This window comes from Dermacentor variabilis, chromosome 1 (genome assembly GCF_050947875.1).
Source record: "Dermacentor variabilis isolate Ectoservices chromosome 1, ASM5094787v1, whole genome shotgun sequence".
In the NCBI taxonomy this organism is placed as follows: domain Eukaryota; kingdom Metazoa; phylum Arthropoda; class Arachnida; order Ixodida; family Ixodidae; genus Dermacentor; species Dermacentor variabilis.
This window is the reverse complement of record NC_134568.1, coordinates 107967830-107987656: the sequence shown is the minus strand read 5'-3', so window position 1 is coordinate 107987656 and position 19827 is coordinate 107967830. Positions and strand designations below refer to the sequence as shown.

At 43.9% G+C, this 19827-nt stretch overlaps 1 protein-coding gene across 4 annotated transcripts in view; it reads right to left on the bottom strand.

The window, feature by feature from the left end:
* The window catches only part of LOC142582731 (phosphatidylserine lipase ABHD16A), a 141929-nt gene that overhangs the window by 80927 nt on the left and 41175 nt on the right, over positions 1-19827 (bottom strand). For all 4 annotated transcript variants that reach the window (XR_012828474.1, XM_075692731.1, XM_075692754.1 and 1 more), the window contains exons 9-13: positions 17523-17563; positions 17318-17422; positions 14398-14511; positions 4552-4716; positions 1585-1648 (exon numbers count right to left, since the gene is read on the bottom strand). Coding sequence is in view for 3 of the 4 variants with exons in the window: in XM_075692731.1 (XP_075548846.1) it covers positions 1585-1648; positions 4552-4716; positions 14398-14511; positions 17318-17422; positions 17523-17563 (489 nt within the window). In the remaining variant the exon portion in view is untranslated. The remainder of the gene's footprint in view (positions 1-1584; positions 1649-4551; positions 4717-14397; positions 14512-17317; positions 17423-17522; positions 17564-19827) is intronic.

Here is a 19827-nt window from a genome sequence, read left to right as displayed (position 1 = left end):
AACGTCGGAAGTAGCTAGGCCTAGTGTTGCCGTAGTGGTGGCTACGGCTGCCAGCGAATCTGCGGGTAAGCGCCGGTTCGAGGCGACGAGATAATCGAAATGGCGGCAGTGGTGACTTTGATTAATGAATAAATGCCATTCGGTCCTGTGGTCACGGCAAAAAATCTGGAAAATCGGATGGTGAAGGGTTCTTGCACCCGAAATTTCAGACGTTCTTATACACTGACAATGGGGTGGTGCCGAGAAGTGGTCTGAATTATCGGGTGTCTGAGAAGTCTGTCGCTGACTGTACACTGGCAACTCTACCAGCCGATGACACAGCGTCAAATACAATTCGTTACGATTCCTCTCTGTTACTCGAGCCAGCATTACGGCAACTTTTATTCCCTTTCAATAAAATTACAGCTCATTTTCCGTGATACAAGCACAAATCCCAGAGTTTTTTCTCAGTATTTCCGACCATTCAAAATCCCTCAGAATTCCCGGTTTTCACGGTTGGTAGACACCCTGAATACGACAGATGGCAGGAACACGCAAGCCTTAGGCTTTGGCGCGATTATTTAAACGACATATCGCTTCCATAGCAGTATACAATGTTTAGGAGCCACCCTTCCCATTTGCAGTCACGTGCGCTCTATGTTGCGTAACCACACCCACACAGGGGCTCATTCCACAGCTGTTAACAAAAAACACAGCTGAGCAAACTCAGAGAGGAGAAAATATTCCTGTAGAAGTATACAACAGCTGGCGGAACCACCTCAAAGCTTGCCAACTTGATGTTAGTGCGAACATCCGAATGTAGAGAGTAGAGAACGCATGGCTACGTCCATGAAATGGCGGAACAGAAACACGGAAACATACCCATACCACAAGACACTGAAAGGGTTAAATTAGGGACAGTCAGAGCAAGATAATGGAGTTTTAGGAAGATGTTTCAAGGAATTAGTTTCATAATAATTTGGCTTCTGCATTAATGAAGTAAACTTAAAAACTCCTGAGAGATTAGAAACAAAATTTGTTACATATACTCTGAAATCAAGAAAATTTTAAAAATTTCTTTAAACTAAGGCACTTAACATGAATTAACAACAGATAAAGCATTAAAAAGAAATATGGTGGAAATCACAATATTTCTTCCTGTACTGATAGAAACCAGCAAGAGATTGGCAGTTTAAAAAGTGGCAGTGCACATTCTCAACTGTTGATGTTTGTGGCATCCCTCTACATAGCAGAGAACACACAGAAAGAAAATTATGTTTAATTAGTATATTACACACTGCCTAAAGAAGAGCCCCAATGACATTAAATAGCTTCGATAGTGCATTATTCATTGCTGAAGTAAAGGGAGGGTGGTAATGTCAATTTCCAGTTCTAATTCTTAAATTTCAGTTATGTTAACATTTGGCAAACAAGGTTTTGAAACGAAATCCAAGCCACACTCACTTTCACTCAATACTGGCCCAGAGGCTATATCTTAAAGAAATAATGACCATACTATAAAAATCAACAAAAAACAAACAAGAAACTCTGAGGAGCCCATATGAAGGACACTGCAAGGATGCTAGGAATTGCTTGCCAGCTCACCCCAGCTAGGAGGCATTTTGGATGCAGCCAGAGGGAGAACATCGTCAAAGGTAGCATCCAGTATCTATTTGCAAAAAGAACAGTAGCATAGCAAATGTGTAACTGATTCACACAACACAAAATAAAAAGAAAAAAGGAAAGCACAATTTTGTAGGTGTAGACTACACTGCACTTCTTTGATTTACAAGTTGTGGGCAGGTCGGGACACTCACTCGCATGGCCTCCGAGACCGTGCATGCTGGCAGATTTTGCTCTGGCCATCCTATTTGGCGCATTCATCAGCCAAAAAGCAATCTGGTGCAAGCCGAGGGCTCCGATACCCACGGAGACAGCCATAGAGAGCAGACTGTGCAAGATCTCAACGTACGTATTGCCTCTCATTTGACCTGTTGCAGAAGATTTTCATAGGATATATTCTAGGCAATTTTTCACCTCGGCCTTGAACATTTAGCCGTCTCGACTATTTAGGAATTTTGTGCAGTTATTTTTCCTGTACCTTCCTACATCCTTATTTATTGATATTGAAGTGTATATAGTTCGCACTTATGGTTATATTTATTCATTTATTTTTCTAAACAAATCATGTAGATTCACACACCATTGTCTGTGAACTGGTATCTCAGAGTAGATGGCAGAGTTTAGCTGTTGTCTGCATAGGTTTTCTTCTCTTTTTTTGTACTTTGCATTGCAGTGATTGAGCAATTGATATGGCAAATTTTCGTGTTTGTGCGCCTACACTGCAGTGTAATGATATTTGTATAATATTTACTAGTATTTCCCGTGTATACTTTTTCTTGTTTTTAGTTTTATGTTGCATGTTACTGAGTTGTGCTAATAATGCTTTTGTTACATGATGCCTTTTTCGGCCTTGTTGAATAAGGCTAGTTTTACATTGATGTAACCACATTCCCCTTTACTGAATGCCTTCCTGAAGGCATGCAGGGTATTCATAAATATAATTAAAAGAAAACATGCCGTAAGCAGAGATGCAGGAAAGCGACTAGTATTTTGTGTTTGATGTAATTAACATTTTAATCATTACTGTTTTAGTTTTGACAATGCCTGCTTAGGCTGCAACTAGATACACTAATAAACAAGTAAATAACTGCATAATTTATCATTTTGTACATGGTGCACAATTTCTTGCACTATCCAACCTGCTGCGTGCCTTGAGACTGTGGCATGCAGCAGGTAATAGCAGGCAAACTCGCGCAGCAGTTGGATTTTCTTTAATCTACAAAATAAAAGCCTGCTGCACCTTCTCTGAAACATTCTTTGTGCATTTGCACATTTCAGTGACACTTTATTTGCCTTTGGACTGTCATACTTAATCCTGCGAGTTGGATTTGTCCATTTGCTGACAAAGCCAACACCAGATACATAGACAACAAACTTCTTTTTTGTGTACTCTCAAAATAATTTGAATGCTTTCGCTTGCGGGCCGATGCATGTCAATATGCACAACACTCATTCCTGTCGGTAAACAGGATTAAAAATTTCAGAATCAAATGGCAATGTAACCATTACAGCTGGCGATCAACTTAGCACAACAAAGCGTTACTGTGGCAAATGCGGCGAGAAATAAATTTAGAAATAAATCTTGGACTGCATGTGCCAAAAACAAAATATAATTATGAGGCCCACCATATTGGGGGGAGGGGGGGGAGGCTCTGGATTAATTTTAACCACCTAAGGTTTTCTAATGTGCACATATATCTAAGTACACCCAATGACAAAAGTTCACGGACCACGGGATCTCCAAAAACATTCAATTTCCAAGCAGCATGTGGCAGTAGCTAGTAAAACTGTATTTGACAATCCTGTCAGCATATGCTAGTCGAGGCCCGAAATGCGAATACCAGACTGTGTTGTGAGGTTGCGGCGACATTCAGCTTTTTCTCGGATCTCGTGGCCTGCAATATTTTGCCACTGGGTGTACATGAACAAGTACTACATCTTTCTGTGAGCAGATCGTGCTACATCTTTTTTCACGTCCTATCACTACGGCGAAATGCATGGACATGCAAATGCCAACACCAGCAGGCAATTCATTTAAAGCTTTGAAACCAGCTTGCAAAACGATAAACATACATATAAGCCGCGAATTGTGAAGTATAGTGCACTTCCGTCACATAATGAACTCTTGCAGATATATTCCATTTCTAGATGCCAATGTGAATGTAGTGAATGTATGTGCTTTGATTGGAAAAAGAATTGAGAATAAATAGGCCCCAGCATGCAATTTACTCCCCTCGTGGAATGTCAGCCGTCATTTCCAGGTCAGTAAGGGATCATGAGCATTTTTCGATGCAGAAGCATCAAACGGCCCATTAAGCAGAAAAGCTGGCGGTGTCTGTAGTGGCAAAACGGCATCTAGATTCCCACTGACTGCGACAGCATATCACGAGTGCTCATGTCGCTGGCTCATAGTGCTGGCTCGGGCCTCGATGAACCAAAGCAGGTGAAATGGAACACCAGCACGCAAGGTATTGCATGAGGGTAGAAGGCATTGCCGTGACGCCACATCACTCTCACTCTCAGAAGCCTGTGTTATCGGCATGTTCCTTGTTCACGCAAGCTTTCGCCTGTGTTCTAACTGCTCCTAGGTAAGGCCAAATCAAAATGTGCCAAGCGTCTCAATGCACTCGCTTGCTCACAAGGAGTTCGTAACTCAAAGGACCGAGCAGCGGCATTCAACTGGACATTAATGTCTTTGCATCACGACTCATAAGAAGTGCTTAGGTGTCCTGGGATGTTTTTGTCACCTCATCTAAGCTGCAGCAAAAGTACTGGAGCACCCGAAAGCCTCCCTGACACATGAAAAGCCCTTGGTTGCGAGCACCGCTGTGTGGAGAACACATCTGAAGGCCCCAGTAATCCACTTCAGGTTATCCCCGTCTGTTGTACAGCACACATATTGCTAGCAGTAAAGATTTTTGAAAACAGAACAAAGAAATGAACACTGACCAGCCCCTTGATGTCAGGATAGTTCATGGCTGCCCAGGTGGCACAAAAAGCTCCTATTGACCATGCATACACAATGATGCTATCAGGGGCAAAGCCCAGCCGGCGTATGGCAAACTGCATCACAACATCAACAGCATTCTTTTCTTGGTCTGGAAAAGGCACTCCCTGAAAAGAGTTGGATAAATTTATTTTCAAGCAGAAAGGACACCCAATATAGCGGAAAAAAATGTGGCCATTTCTTCCCTTTCCCATGAATGGTTCTTATAGCGTTCAAAACGAAATTAGAAAAATAGGCCACAGGCCTTGTGCCTGCTTCGTCTGCCAGTGGGCACCTGAATTAATCAAAGTTCACATAATATTTATTTCTGCTCATTATCCAATAGTAAAGCCAGGATATGCACTAAGTAAGCATACTTTCTTCGGGCGTTTTCTACTGAGCCAGCAAATATTGAAGGCTAAATTCAACTGGATACATATGATGAATATTAGCACGCAGCTATGCCTATGTGGTTGCCACTGAAAGCGTGCATCCCGCTAAGTTCACGGATTTTTTTCAAAACGCTTCCTTTGGAGCAAGCTGGCACAGTTTGGGTAGCATGGCACAAGATAGTGCAATTGGCACAGTACTTTCACGACCGTACACAGTATCAAATATGTAGACTACCATCAGAGAGTAGAAATATTTGCCAAAGTAACTTATATGCACTCTTTGTACATTTCAGTCATTCAATATGCATGAATGGATGTTTTGTGTACCAACGCTATGTGAGCTTACATCATTTGCAAACATGAAACAGCTCATTTCAAACAAATGCCTCAAAAGAAATAAAGTTGCAGCAACATTGATGCAGCTCACACAATACAATGTAAATGAAAATAACCCCAGAAAAAAAAATTTGCTCTTTTTCCGAGCCACAGGAACATCAGAAATAGCTCCTAATGGCTGGTGGTACAGTTATTAGACATTTAGGTGCTCGTACTGTGATAGAACACAGGACATGCATGCGTGTATAATGAAGGAGCACATATTGTGTCACATGACTGCGGCCACTTTCCACTCTTAAATGCTTCATCAAATGAAGGCTGTTTCATATGGTGCACTTTTTGTCACTTCAGAAATGCAATTTCGATTTCATACAATGGAAATTGCAATCACACCCGTCGCAGGGGGCCGCAGCCTCTAGGTTGCATGTCGCACCTATTGATTTTATTCCAATATTAATTAAGATAAACCTCGACATAACAAACTTCAATGTAATGAAATCCTCGATATAGCAAAGTATTTTACCTTCTCATAACCTCTTAACCAAGTATTTAGAACTTCAATATAATGAAGTGTGTTTGCATGCAATCTCACTATAATAAAAGTTCACTGTTGCAGCTAAGGAATGCCGAGACAATAAATGGAAACTTCTGTGGGCGCAAATGGTCGAATGATTGAACTGCATGCGGCTGCGTGGAAACGCACCTCTCAAATCATGCATCGCATGACATGAGCGACTGCCAAAGTAGGGCCGCAGCATCATGTTCCGTATAAAGTCCAAGTGCGATAAGATTCTATTGTGCTCCGTGCACTGTATGCTTTGGGTGCGAGTGAAAGTCTGTGAGGGTAAGACAAGAAAGATAGCGGCTTCACAAGTGCCGCCTTCCTGCACCAGCAAAGGGAAAGAGGGGGAGAGGAGCAAGCTCGCAGTAATGCGATCAAGCACGCACAAGGGGGCGAATTGAGGGATAAGCTGACGCGCATCTCGGCCGTGGCTGCGCATGGCAGTATGCGTGGGTGTGTGCACTCACACCGCACACCCTGCTTTAGAGGTGATTTGCCGCGTGTGCAAAAAGTGGGCATGCTGACGGCGTGGCATCATGCAAGCAGTCTTCCCGCATGTTTATTATTGGAGGTTGCGTAATATCGAGTTTCAGTGACCCGTAGGAATGAGAAGCGAAGCATTTCCTTCCCGCTGCCGGCACTTTTCATGATGCAAGGTGTCTACCAAGATGATATTCACAAATTCCCCGAGTTTTCCAGGTTTTCCCTGAGTGCCTTTGCAAAATTCCCAGAGTAAAAAAGAACTCTGTTTTATTTCAACACTGGCTTACATTATGTCGCCTGAAACTGTCAGCATATTAAAAAATAAAAACAACTTAATCCAGTTTGAATAGTAAGGAGTGCTGTTTATTTTATTCAAAAATAAAACAAAAGGGAGGAATTAGTAAAATGCACAGCGAATAAAGTATCTTCAAAAAGAATAGTAAAACCCATTGCAAATCGAGTTGAACATTCTCAAATGTGAATAAAAAGAAGATGCATACCGAAGCAAATATTTTCGAATATGAGCTATTTCAGTCAACAGATAGCAAGCTCATTGGTATGAGACCCGAACTTAGTCCCAAGTGAGATTCTCTCTCAACAGCTGGTAAGTCAACTTCTACTGTCCTGACGTACTCTCAGCATGCGCATAAGGCCTCAGTGTTGCGTTTCACTGCTTTAAAGAGTTTATGTTGGTTTGGATGAGGGACACTTGTATCTTGGCATCAGCCAACACTTTTTTTTGAGCTCAAGCTCCTTCAAAGAAGTGGCGGCATGCTTCCTTTCCCATTCATTCCTCAATGCGTAGGTCCTTTCTGTTCTCATTGTCTTTCAATCGCACATTCGCCCCACGGACCATTTGAAGCATCCTCTTGGCCAGTTGTACAGTCAACGTCCGATTTTTCGGGCTCCCTAGGGACTGTGCAAACGTTCAAGAAACCGGGAAGTTCGAAAAAGAGAGGACCTCAAAAACTGAATGCACATCTTTTACTGACCTTAAGGGCTCAAATCACCACAGACACATCCAAAAAAGCTCTGAAGGACTGCCAGCTGTTTGGATCGCACCGCTGGTACGATCTGTTGGGAACTCGGCGCTGACGCCCGTGGTTGTACCTGGGTCGCAAGCCCCAAGGGTAGCGTTGGCCTGGCGGCCTGGGGTACAACTGGAAGCATCCGAAGGTCCCGGCAAAGCATGAGTCGACTGGTAACAACGAAACAACTTGTTTATTTTAACATCGCAAAGAGTTGGCGGTCAGGTTTGACCGAAGTAGAGAGACGGGAGAGCACTTCACTCAACAGAAGAAATCGGAGCCCTCCTTTTGGCGTCCGGGGGCAGCTGTTTTTATACTCTCGCAGTTGAGGGCAAGAAGGAACCCCTCAAAAGACGAGCACGTGAATGTACAATGGGCTAATGGTGACGCACACTGTCGTAGCGCTGCCGTAGCACCATGTCGAGCACGATCTCGTAGCACCCTGTCGTAGCGCTGCCGTAGCACCATGTCGAGCACGATCTCGTAGCACCCTGTCGTAGCGCTGCCGGTCGGGCACAATGACTGTAATGAGAGGATGATCCCTGCTTTCGCATCGCCTGGTTCGGGCACAATGACTGGAAGGAGAGGGTGATCCTTTGCGGTCGCATCGCCGCAGTCGCGCCTGGAAACACCTGCCGATGAGCGTTGCGGCGACGATGATCGGGCCAAAATGTCTGCCGCCCCGCCGCAGTCGCGCCGGCAAAACCACGTGTCGCAGGCGAAACGCAACACAGCACACTTATTAGGCTAATCGGTGCTCGTACTGTGACAGGAGATGGCGGATGCACGCCTGTATAATTACGGAATACATACTGTGTCCCGTGGCAATTGCACCTTTCCACGCTTGTTAAGCTTCACCGCAATACCTTTGCGTATGCTTCACCGTTTAACATTGCTGTATCGAGGCGAAGCTGACTTTCGGGAACCGGCATTATCCAACGCGCTGTGCTTGCCGAGCTTCGAAGTCAATGGCGAGGACCACAAAGGCGGAGTCGGTACCATTGCTGACAGCGACGAATCGTTTCAATGAAAAACATGGCACCGAACGGCAAGAAGCTTAATAGCTAACGTCAAAGCAGCTAGGCCTAGCGTTGCCGCGGTGGTGGCTATGGCTGCCAGCTGATCTGCGTGCAAGAGCGCAGGTTCGAGGCAGCGAGGTAATCGAGAGGGCGGCAGTGGTGACTTTGATTAATGAATTAATACCGTTCCGGTCCTGCGGTCATGGCAAAATGTCCGGAAAATCAGACGGCAAAGGGTTCTTGCGTCCTAAATTTCAGACGTTCTTAACTTCTTATACATTGACTCTATGGGCTACGTGGTGGTGCGGCGAAGCCGTCCGAATTATCGGGCATCCGGAAAGTCGGTCGTTGACTCTACAATGGCAACTGCTCCAGCCGTCAACACAGCGTCAAAGACGTTTCGTTATGATTCCTCTGTTACTCGAGTCAGCATTATCACGACTTTCGTTCTCTTTCGATAAAATTACTGCTTATTTTCCCTCATAGAAGCACAAATTCCCCCAGTTTTCCTGGAGTATTTTCGGACTATTTAAAACCCCTGAGAATTCCCAGTTTTCAAAATTTCCCAGTTGGTAGACACACAGCGATACTGTCGTCCCAGTGCGAGCAACGCTATTCGTACCTTTCAGCAATGGTGGCGCCACGAAGTGGTTTCTTTCCAAAACGGCCGACCAGTCATCGGCGTTTGCAGCGCAGACAGCAGTCATTCGCGCAATGGATGTGCCCAACCAAAAAGTTAAAAGTAGTTATATATGTATTGTCTCCCAAAGCACAAATCGTTCAGTTTCAGGTGAAGTTAGTCTGCACAGTTTTCCGAAGGAGAAAAAAACTAAAGGCACTTTGGAGCCTAAAGCTGCAGATAAGCAAGACAGTGACCGACCACATGGTCGTGTGCAGTGAACACTTCAAGAAAGATTTCTTCTGGAGTGACCTTGACGAGTTTTCATAGAGTTGCCAGTTGCGACGTTCATTGTCTGGTGTTGTCATGACAAGATATGGTATTCGTTCATTTCAAGGTCCGACCCCTCTGACTGCATCTGAAGGCCGGTGCCGTGCCATCAGAGAAAATTCCCATGCATTCTCATGAAAGGCTGCCAAGAATGCCAAGAAAAATAAGACGAAAGTCAATTGAGGACATTGAAGGTGCATATTTTAAATGTTTGGTTTCAATGTGAAGGATTGAAGATGCTTTCTTAAGCGTTCATGAAACATTTTGGTACTCGACCTCTGTGTTCCAGCAATGTTTTGTGAAGCGTTCTGTATGTTTACGTTCGTTATCACACTCTGGTTTTACTAGAGAGGGCAGTGTTAAGGCAAAACTTTAGTGGATAACGCACGTGGCCAATTATATGGAAGGAGAACAATTAACCATGATTGTTAAACTTGTAATGCAACACTGGATCAAAAAAATGGTACGCACGAAAGTGCTTGCTTCGTTCCCAGCCTTCCTTTGCATTGCATGGTTTCAAGCGGTGAGCGGATGCAACCTCTCACGATCTTGTGTACACGCCCAATCACCACTGAATTTATGACTGCAGTTACGAGCAAATTATCTTTTCTGCAGAAAACATAGCTCCACAAGTGCTGATGAATGACCTAGACACACAAGCCTGTACCTGCATAGTCAAAAGCAATGGTGAGAAAGTTCACTTCAGAAGTCTGTTGTACCCTGTCATGTAACGGCGCCACCAGTGTTAATTTTGCGGGTACTTTCTTTTCGTACTGGCTTTGTGTTGTGTATTTTGTGTTGCAAGGTCAGAACAGAAGCACTAAAACTTGTCAACTAAAAATGTGGCAAGGAATGAATGATTGGGCATGGCCATGGATTCCTTGGCAGACCCTCTTCCTAATATGCTTCACTGCACTCTCTTGCATATGTGTGCGCTTCAGTGGCACCTCCAGCACTGCTGCATCTGTCATGACGGTGATACCGTCACACCACCTATAGGAGCTGAAAAGTGCGAATCAGCTCTGCAGGGATGGAGTGCACACGGAAGTGTGACTGGCTTCGCTTAATTCACACTGCCGATGTGAAGATATCGTCGACGTGGCATGAAGCCATATCATTTGTCGCCGACTCCCAAATGAATCAAAATAAATTGTTTTCTCATTCAAATTTGCTTTTTTCGATTGCCCGATAATTAGGAAAATTCTGTGGCCCCTTTCCGTTTAAGAAAAATCGATTGGCGAATGTACTTATTTGCATTAAAAGGTCGAATTTCAATACAATGAATTTTCAATAGAACGAAGCAAATTGCCGATTTTACAGACTTTGTTATACAGTCGCCGACTGATTTTCCGGACTCCAAAAATTCGGAAATGCTCGATTATTCGGTCTGCTTCGCGGCACCGCCATTCTCCCCATAGACCATAATGTATAACAACTGCCGAAAGTTCGGACACCTTGCAACCTCTCATCTGATTTTTCGGACGCTCCTTGAGCCAACTCGATCGAGAGCACCATGCCCCGACTCTGACCGGTGCATGGTTCGACTTGCTGAACGCCATTTTTGTTTTGAATGGAGCCTCCTTGCTGCCCCACGAAGTGGTGCTACTGCAAATCCCCGCTCATCATCATCGTTTCTGCCTGGTTCGATAGAGAGGCTCTACAGGAGTTCCGGTTTCAGCATAGTAAGCCATGTCAAGAAAATCCAGCAGCTGATTTGTTTCTTCGCGCACGACACGGCAAGTAGGCCACGTTTTTCGTTTGTGCGACTGGTGTCGGCATGGTGGTGTTTGCTTTGTGTGCTGTGTCGAGGTTCTGGTGATCCAACACGGCATACGGAAATATCGCGTCAAGTGCCTAATGGCGCCGACAGTGCCCGCGCAGACTGCGCTGGGGAATGCCGGCAAGCGGGTGCCGGGAGGCCTAAGATTTGTCGCCTTCGGATGTGCTCCCTACTGACGCGGAAAATGTTCTGCCGAGACCTGCACAGTGTTTGCATTGCGATTCCGGACACCGTCTCATTTGACAGTTTCACAGGTGCTGACACTGCTGTACCGACATGCACAGAACTCGACGACGGTGAGATCATTCGTCAGTTTCTGCTGCACCGCCAGACGATGACTGAGTCGGAAGCTGATGTACCATGTGCTACGCTGCAGTCGCATGCGGAGCGTGTATAAGCAGTGACTGTGCTTTCAACCGTACGACCCTCACCGAGATTCAGGCTTATCTGATTGCGCGTAAACGGAACAGCATGCAACGGCGCATTCACGATTTCTTCAAGCCGACTGCCAAGCCCGAATAAGTGCGTGGAAATAAAGGATTTCATTTTTTTTTCTTCATCTGCTTTTTCAGACACCTGTTTATTCGGACATTTCCACAGTCCCTGTGAGGTCCGAATAAACGGTCGGCGACTGTATAGAGATTTAACTTATATGCGCGCTCCAGGTGAATTTTTGCTGTCGCCGTCACCGTGATGTTCCGTATAAAGTCCAAGGGCGATAACACCGTCATATGCTATACGTACGTGTGAAAGCGTGTGGGGATGAGCTGACGATCGCAGCTCAATCTCGTGCGCTCAAGGCTCAAGGGAGGAAAGCAGCAAGGAAGCGCACAGTCTTCTGTCGCATGCAAGGAACAAGGGGGGGGGGGGGGGGGAGAGGATTGTTGTACTTCGACAGCAACACGCGGCCGTGTAGGCTTTATCTTGAAGGCGATCTGGTTTGGGCACAGACTCTAGGTAGGCCAACGGCTTGTAGCTTTGCATGTGCTGTGTTCTCGCCGCTCAGTTTGCGTTGAAGCGATAGACAGCTCGAAAGTCACTTCACTCGCTACTGCTGGCGTGCTTCCTCACGCTAGCGTTTTGACAGTGAGTGTCTATGGTCACTCAGTGTGATGGTTGCCTGCCTGTTCTGACACCATACTTGTTAATTTAGTTAGTAAGCAAGGGTTGCTAGTTTATACAGTCGATAAAATTAATACCCTTACTTCTTATGCTGTCTACTAATTTGCTATCGCAATCAATGCTTCACCTTTCTATCAAAACTGCGACTTTTTTTGTATGCAAACAACAAGAAAGAAAGGAGGAGGGGAGAAGAATCATCGAAATAACACCAAGAGCTATTTCGCAGTTCGTTTTCGTAATGATGGTGGTGGTTGGCAAATGCTGTCGTTCGTTCAACAAATCCAGAAAACCGCAATTTATTGTGACGAGCCATGGAATGTCGAATCTGGTACGTACTATCAGCCCCAACATGTGAACAAGGCAAATAAAAGCTCATACTTCAGATTACATTATCTTGTTTCTAAGTGTTTATTGACATGTCCCACCACAAATAAAGTGTACCTCCACATTGGCTTTGTGTGCCAATCGGTGGTGATAGTACCTGTACATTCCTTAGCATACCATTCGAGTTATTCACACATGCTGTAGGCCCAGGTGTTCTCCATGAGACGAAATGGCCTTCGGATGCCGTCACAATTTTCTGATCTATTGTGCAAGCAATACTTGCGATAAAAAATGCTGCAGTTGTAGGGCAGTATCCTTTGTACAGCAGTGTGTATTATTTCATTTTAGGGTTTTACGTGCAAAAACAAAAAAAACACATCATTATGAAGTACACTGTAGTAGGGGACTCCAAATTAATTTTGGCCACCTGGAGTTCTTTAACATGCACCCAATGCACAGTACATGACTGTTGTTGCATTTTGCCTTCATCGATATACAGCCGCCGCAGCCGAAAGAGACTGAACTCGCCCAAATTTCACTTCTTGTACAAAAAAAATGTCCGAAGTAATTGAATGTCGAATTATTGAGGGCATATAAAAAAACATGCTTACTACATCGACACTTGTATTTACTGAATGAATGAGCAAGTCCTGTTTCTATTTTGAACAAAAGCAGCGCGAAAGCTGCAATTCTCATCATCTCATGCCTGATTAGCACTCACAGCAGCGAAGGCCTTGCAACTTCCTTCACAGAACGGCCGCGGAGCCTGCCCTTTTTTGAGACACATTTTTGATTACTGCGCATACATCCCATTATTTTTTCGCTAGTGCGCTGGTCACCAACAGATCATTCGTCCATCACTATGTAGTCGGTGCACTTCATCCGTGACAGCTTTGCACCGAGTCACAATAAAACTACTGTCTGCCCCAACTGGTGCATTTGAAACCGCAGCTGCTATCAACGCGATCATGGATGGTGACCTTGCGGTTCTGAAGGCATGTGACCGACGCATGCAGAGTCACAACTAAACTGTTGTTTGCTGCAACAAATGCAGACGAAACCATGGTTGCTATCGATGTGACAATTGTTGGAGACTATGCTGCATTGAACGCATGTAGCCAGCCACATGCGCAGATTCAAAATGAAACTACTGTTTGCAGTGACCGCTGTGGACGGCACCATATTGGCTATCTACATGATCATGGATGGCGACTACACAGTTTTGAAGGCACGCGGGTAACGCAGCGTTATCCACAGCAGTAAACACAGCAATAAAGGCTTCACAAATAGGCATGAAGCATTCGGCGTTGCTGTCATTCACGTCCGATTTTCGCCGATGACTATGGCGATGAGGACTGCGCTGCTTCATTTAAGTTGGACGCTAGCACTGTGTTTGCTGTTTGGCGTTGCATATTTGCAGCGTTCCACGCTTGCCAAGCTCCTAGAGCTGTCTGAATAAACTGATGTGCAGCCAAATACATCCGAATTAACAAGAGTTCGATTGCATTAAGTAATGCATACACCTGCCGGGACCAGAGGATGAATTCGAATTATCCAATTTTCTGAATTAACAAAGGCCAAATTAACAACGTTTTACTATATATCCTGTTATTGTAACCATGATCATATATATTCAACAAAAACCAGTATAAAGCTTCCAAAGAAAGAACATTTTTTTCATGTGAAGAAAAAATGAGTTCAGCAGGTATCTAAATGCTTCTGCTATAATAAATCAATGTTGCATTTAAAAATTAATACAGAATAACAAAAAAAAAAGATTGTAGGGGACAATCATGCCCCAATCAGCTGCTTACTGTGCTCCCAGCAAAGCCAGGATGGTTCCAGCCCAGCACAGAATACCCAGCCTCAATGGGCGTTGTTGCAATGCCATACTCGTAAAAGCCCGCATTGCCTTCACAGCACACAACCTGCAACAAAGAGCAGTAGCAATAAACGGGATGTCAGGCAACCAAATGAAGCTGCCAAGCATCAAAATTTCTCATCAAAGGCATGAAATGGCAGCAGGAGGGAGAGAGAGAGAGAGAGAAAGAGAGGGGCAAAGAGTACAAACTTACCAAGGCCTTAAATATGCACAACATTTTTTTTACCTTTGTGCACACAGTATAATGCCACAAACAACTTAAAAATTATTGGATTTTATGTGCTGAAACAATGATTTGATTATGCGGCACATCATAGTGAGGGACTCCAGATCAATTTGAACACCTGAGGTAAAATTAATTAGTTAAGCAACTACCTAAACATAAGTACACAAGCGTTTCAACAAATTTTCACCTTTGCCACCAAGTATGACAATAGCAAAGCCGAACTAACAGTGCTGGAAGAATGCAGCATGTTGAAAGGTAGGAAAAAAAGAAAAAGGCAAGTGAGAGGAACATACACCAGGTGACAAAGTGTAGGTCATGAGGTAGTATTATTGTTCCGATAAGCTGCAAAGTTCGGGAATCAATAATAGTTGCTTCTTTTTATTGCCAAATTAACATACTTGTACGTGTGATTAACGACAATCTTGTGGGCATCATTAAGGAGTGTGCAATAGAAGTCGGTGGTAACTCCGTTAGAGAGGATACCAGTAAGCTATCGCAGGAGACGAAAGATCTGATCAAGAAACGCCAATGTATGAAAGCCTCTAACCCTACAGCTAGAATAAAAGTGGCAGAACTTTCGAAGTTAATCAACAAGCGTAAGACAGCTGACATAAGGAAGTATAATATGGATAGAATTGAACATGCTTTCAGGAACGGAGGAAGCCTAAAAGCAGTGAAGAAACTAGGAACTGGCAAGAATCAGATGTATGCGTTAAGTGACAAAGCCAGCAATATCATTACTAATGTGCATGAGATAGTAAAAGTGGCTGAGGAGTTCTATAGAGATTTATACAGTACCAGTGCCACCCATGACGATAATGGAAGAGAGAATAGTCTAGAGGAATTCGAAATCTCACAGGTAACGCCGGAAGAAGTAAAGAAAGCCTTGGGAGCTATGCAAAGGGGGAAGGCAGCTGGGGAGGATCAGGTAACAGCAGATTTGTTGAAAGATGGTAGGTAGATTGTTCTAGAGAAACTGGCCACACCGTATACGCAATGCCTCATGACCTCGAGTGTACCGGAATCTTGGAAGAACGCTAACATAATCCTAATCCTTAAGAAAGGGGACGCCAAAGACTTGAAAAATTATAGACCGATCAGCTTACTGTCAGTTGCCAACAAACTATTTACTAAGGTAATCGCAAATAGAATCAGGAACACCTTAGACTTCTGTCGAGCAAAGGACCAGGCAGGATTCCGTAAAGGCTACTCAACAATAGACCATATTCACACTATCAATCAGGTGATAGAGAAATATATGGAATATAACCAACCGTTATATATAGCTTTTATTGATTACGAAAAAGCGTTTGATTCTGTCAAAACCTCAGCAATCATGGAAGCATTACAGAATCAGGGTGTAGACGAGCCGTATGTAAAAATACTGAAAGATATCTATAGCGGCTCCACAGCCACCGTAGTCCTCCATAAAGAAAGCAACAAAATCCCAATAAAGAAAAGCATCAGGCAGGGAGATACGATCTCTCCAATGCTATTCGCAGCGTGTTTACAGGAGGTATTCAGAGACCTGGAGTGGGAAGAATTGGGGATAAATGTTAATGGAGAATACCTTAGTAACTCAGGGACCAACTGCGATGCATGCTCACTGACCTAGAGAGGCAAAGCAGAAGAGTGGGTCTAAAAATTAACCTGCAGAAAACTGAAGTAATGTTTAACAGTCTCGGAAGAGAACAGCAGTTTACGATAGGTAGCGAGGCACTGGAAGTGGTAAGGGAATACATCTACTTAGGGCAGGTAGTGACGGCAGATCCAGATCATGAGACGGAAATAATCAGAAGAATAAGAATGGGCTGGGGTGCGTTTGGCAGGCATTCTCAGATCGTGAACAGCAGGTTGCCATTATCCCTCAAGAGAAAAGTGTATAATAGCTGTGTCTTACAAGTACTCACCTACGGGGCAGAAACCTGGAGGCTTACGAAAAGGGTTCTACTTAAATTGAGGACGATGCAACGAGCTATCGAAAGAAGAATGATGGGTTTAACGTTAAGGGATAAGAAAAGAGCAGATTGGGTGAGGGAACAAACGCGAGTTAATGACATCTTAGTTGAAATCAAGAAAAAGAAATGGGCATCAGCAGGACATGTAATGAGGAGGGAAGATAACCGATAGTCATTAAGGGTTACAGACTTGATTCCAAGGGAAGGGAAGCGTAGCAGGGGGCGGCAGAAAGTTAGGTGGGCGGATGAGATTAAGAAGTTCGCAGGGACGACATGGCCACAATTAGTACATGACCGGGGTTGTTGGGAGAAGTATGGGAGAGGCCTTTGCCCTGCAGTGGGCGTAACCAGGCAGATGATGATGATGTGAGATTAGCCTTTGTACACTGTACTGGTCGCACTACAGTCTGCCAAACCCTTTTCCTCCCAAACTTGAATGTGTGCGTTTTACACACCGATAACCTCTCATTAGACTAGGGTGGCATCTGTTTTCGGGGTATTCAACCAAAGGCATTGGCTTGCACCACTTTTTGTGAGTCCAAAACAGCAATTTTTTATTCCAATACAAGCTCTTTGTATGCTATGTACACTCAACTTAGCCATGAACTAGCCAGATGTCAGGATTAACAATTTCACAATACAGAAATATGACCGATATGGAACTGTACCAGAATGTTTCCATTTGCATAGAGATTGGAATTTCTCCTGTCCACAAACACAGAGTCGATCTCATTCCCATCACGGGTGAGCAACTTGTGACGCAGAGCATTATGCTGAAACAGATGCAAGAGACGTATTAATCAAATGGAAGTCAAAAGAAGCTGCATGCAGTAAAAAATGTACAGAACACACAGGTATAGTATTAATGCTTACCTCTTCAATCAGTCTTGCTCTACCCTGAATTAGCATAGGTGCTACAATAAATGGAATATTATGCATTAAAATTCACTCATTTTTTAAGTAATGGAGAAGCACATCATTGCTTTTGAGATACGTAGTACATACCATAAAGCATAACAGAAAATAGTTGGTGTTCAAGAAGACTGCCAAAGGTTCTTAATGATATGCAACATATGAAGAACTTATTTGTTTGGCAAAAGAATATTAATTCAAACGGACACCACAAATTCGCTGATAAACAGTGATAATTAACTTTACAAGTCATGCTGTATTTACAACATTGAATACAGCAACTTTTCAAAGCATGTTCAAAATGTAGGAAAACAAGGAAATCTTGTTACAAACACCGCCATGAGATATCAGCGCCTGAAATGAGTGGTGAGCACATTAGTGTTCCACTAAGTATTACTGTTTCTTGAAGAGCATCCAATGCATGCTTAGGAATGAACACCTCAAAACTAGTGCTTGTTGTAGCAAATGAACCTGTTTTCAGCAACTGCATTTTTTAATTCGACAACTACAAGATGCTCACTGAAGTTCATATTAAAAGCAAATTCATCACTGACCTTTCGAATTAATTTATCACTGGTTAACAGCCAATGTGTGGCTGAATAAACTGATTCCATCTACTACATTGTCTTTGAGAATTTTTGGTAGCCTTTGCAAGGACACCAGGCACTGTTAATTTGGGTACATCATAAAATGTGTGATAATGAGACTCTGAAACAATTTTAAAACCAGTGATCAAAAGTCAACAAGTAAAAACACATTAGATGCAGCAAATCTAATACACCCTTGTCATCTGCCACATGATAATTATTTTATGCACTGTCAAGAAAGGTAAGAAGATCTTACTCGTATCAAAGCCACACAGTGAGATGGCAATACTATAACAAGAAATGTAACGGTTTAACAATGTGGCAAACTAAACAACTTGGTGCATTGTGCAAAAATATTTAAAAATACCACCTGACAAAATGCAGATAAAGGGGAGACCTGAGCAGAGAATGCAAATACAAGATAAACATGGAGTTTTAGCACCAAGCTGTACAAGCCCATCTTTTGTTAGCATTTTCCTAACTTTTCTCCCTTGAAGCAAATATTGGTGCAACCGAATAGCTAGCAGAAATGGGGACAAGTGCATACTGAAAACTGCTTTAGTCTAGCACAAGTACGCTGCCTTTTCCATAGATGTAGGAGCTTGTAATCATTTTGATTAAGCTGCAAAGTACAGCTATCGAAAAGAAGATTAGGACAACTGGCCTGCTACTGCAAAGACCATGTCATGTGTGCTGTTGCAGGTCACAAGCACAATGACAGTGCTGGATTTTCCCCACCTTTAGGTGCTTTGGCAGATAATTAGTTTCACCTGCGCACTTGCAAGATGGTCGTGTATGAAAAAATGTCACTGGAAGTGATTACCGTATGAACCTGTGTAATGGACGCACTCCCAACTTGGCAGCCCAAGATATGGACAAAGAATTTACAGTGACGTTTCACTTCGTAAAACGCGGGTGACGCACAAGCGTATGGGTGCTGCAGCGCACACGACGCTATCGGCCCTCGGTGCACCTAAATGCCTACGCTGTCCTTATCACAGATCCTATTCAAGAGAAGGCTCGTACAGCCATGCCATACGCAGCAGCTGCTGTAGTAGAACAATCCCCTTGTAAATATTTGTTTACCGTATTTACACTATTGTAAGTCGACTCAAATGTAAGTCGACCGCCCATATCGCGTGTGACAGGGGAAAAGAAAAAAACATACCCGAGGACGCATTCGATAACGAAAATTTATTGGTAGCTGGCATGGTCACTGGACTACTTGTCTTCACTTGTGCCATTGTACTGACTAGTTCTGCCATCGTCATCGCTGCTACGACTCCAAGTGCGTCGTTGTCCAGCGAAATTCCACACTTGGCAAACGACCACACCACAACGTCTTGTGGAAAAGCAGCCCACGCCGAATGCACCCAACTACACGCAGCTGTCGTGACACGTGACAGGTCTAGTTGGCGTAAGTTCGTGGTCTTCTGCTACCAACCACTCGTACTCACGGCGTAGCAGGTCCTTAAAAGGCGAAGATCCGGGCTTGTTTCGTGACAATGTCGCACTTCCGCTGGCAAGGACGGATCACACATTTCAGCGACATATGCCGCAAGCTTGCAAGCATTGCGGATTTTGGCCCGTGGGAAAATCTTCTCTTGCTGTCACAGGTGAAAATTTTGCTTCACTGCAGTCGCCACTCTCGCACCACCCGTTCAGAAACATCGAACTTG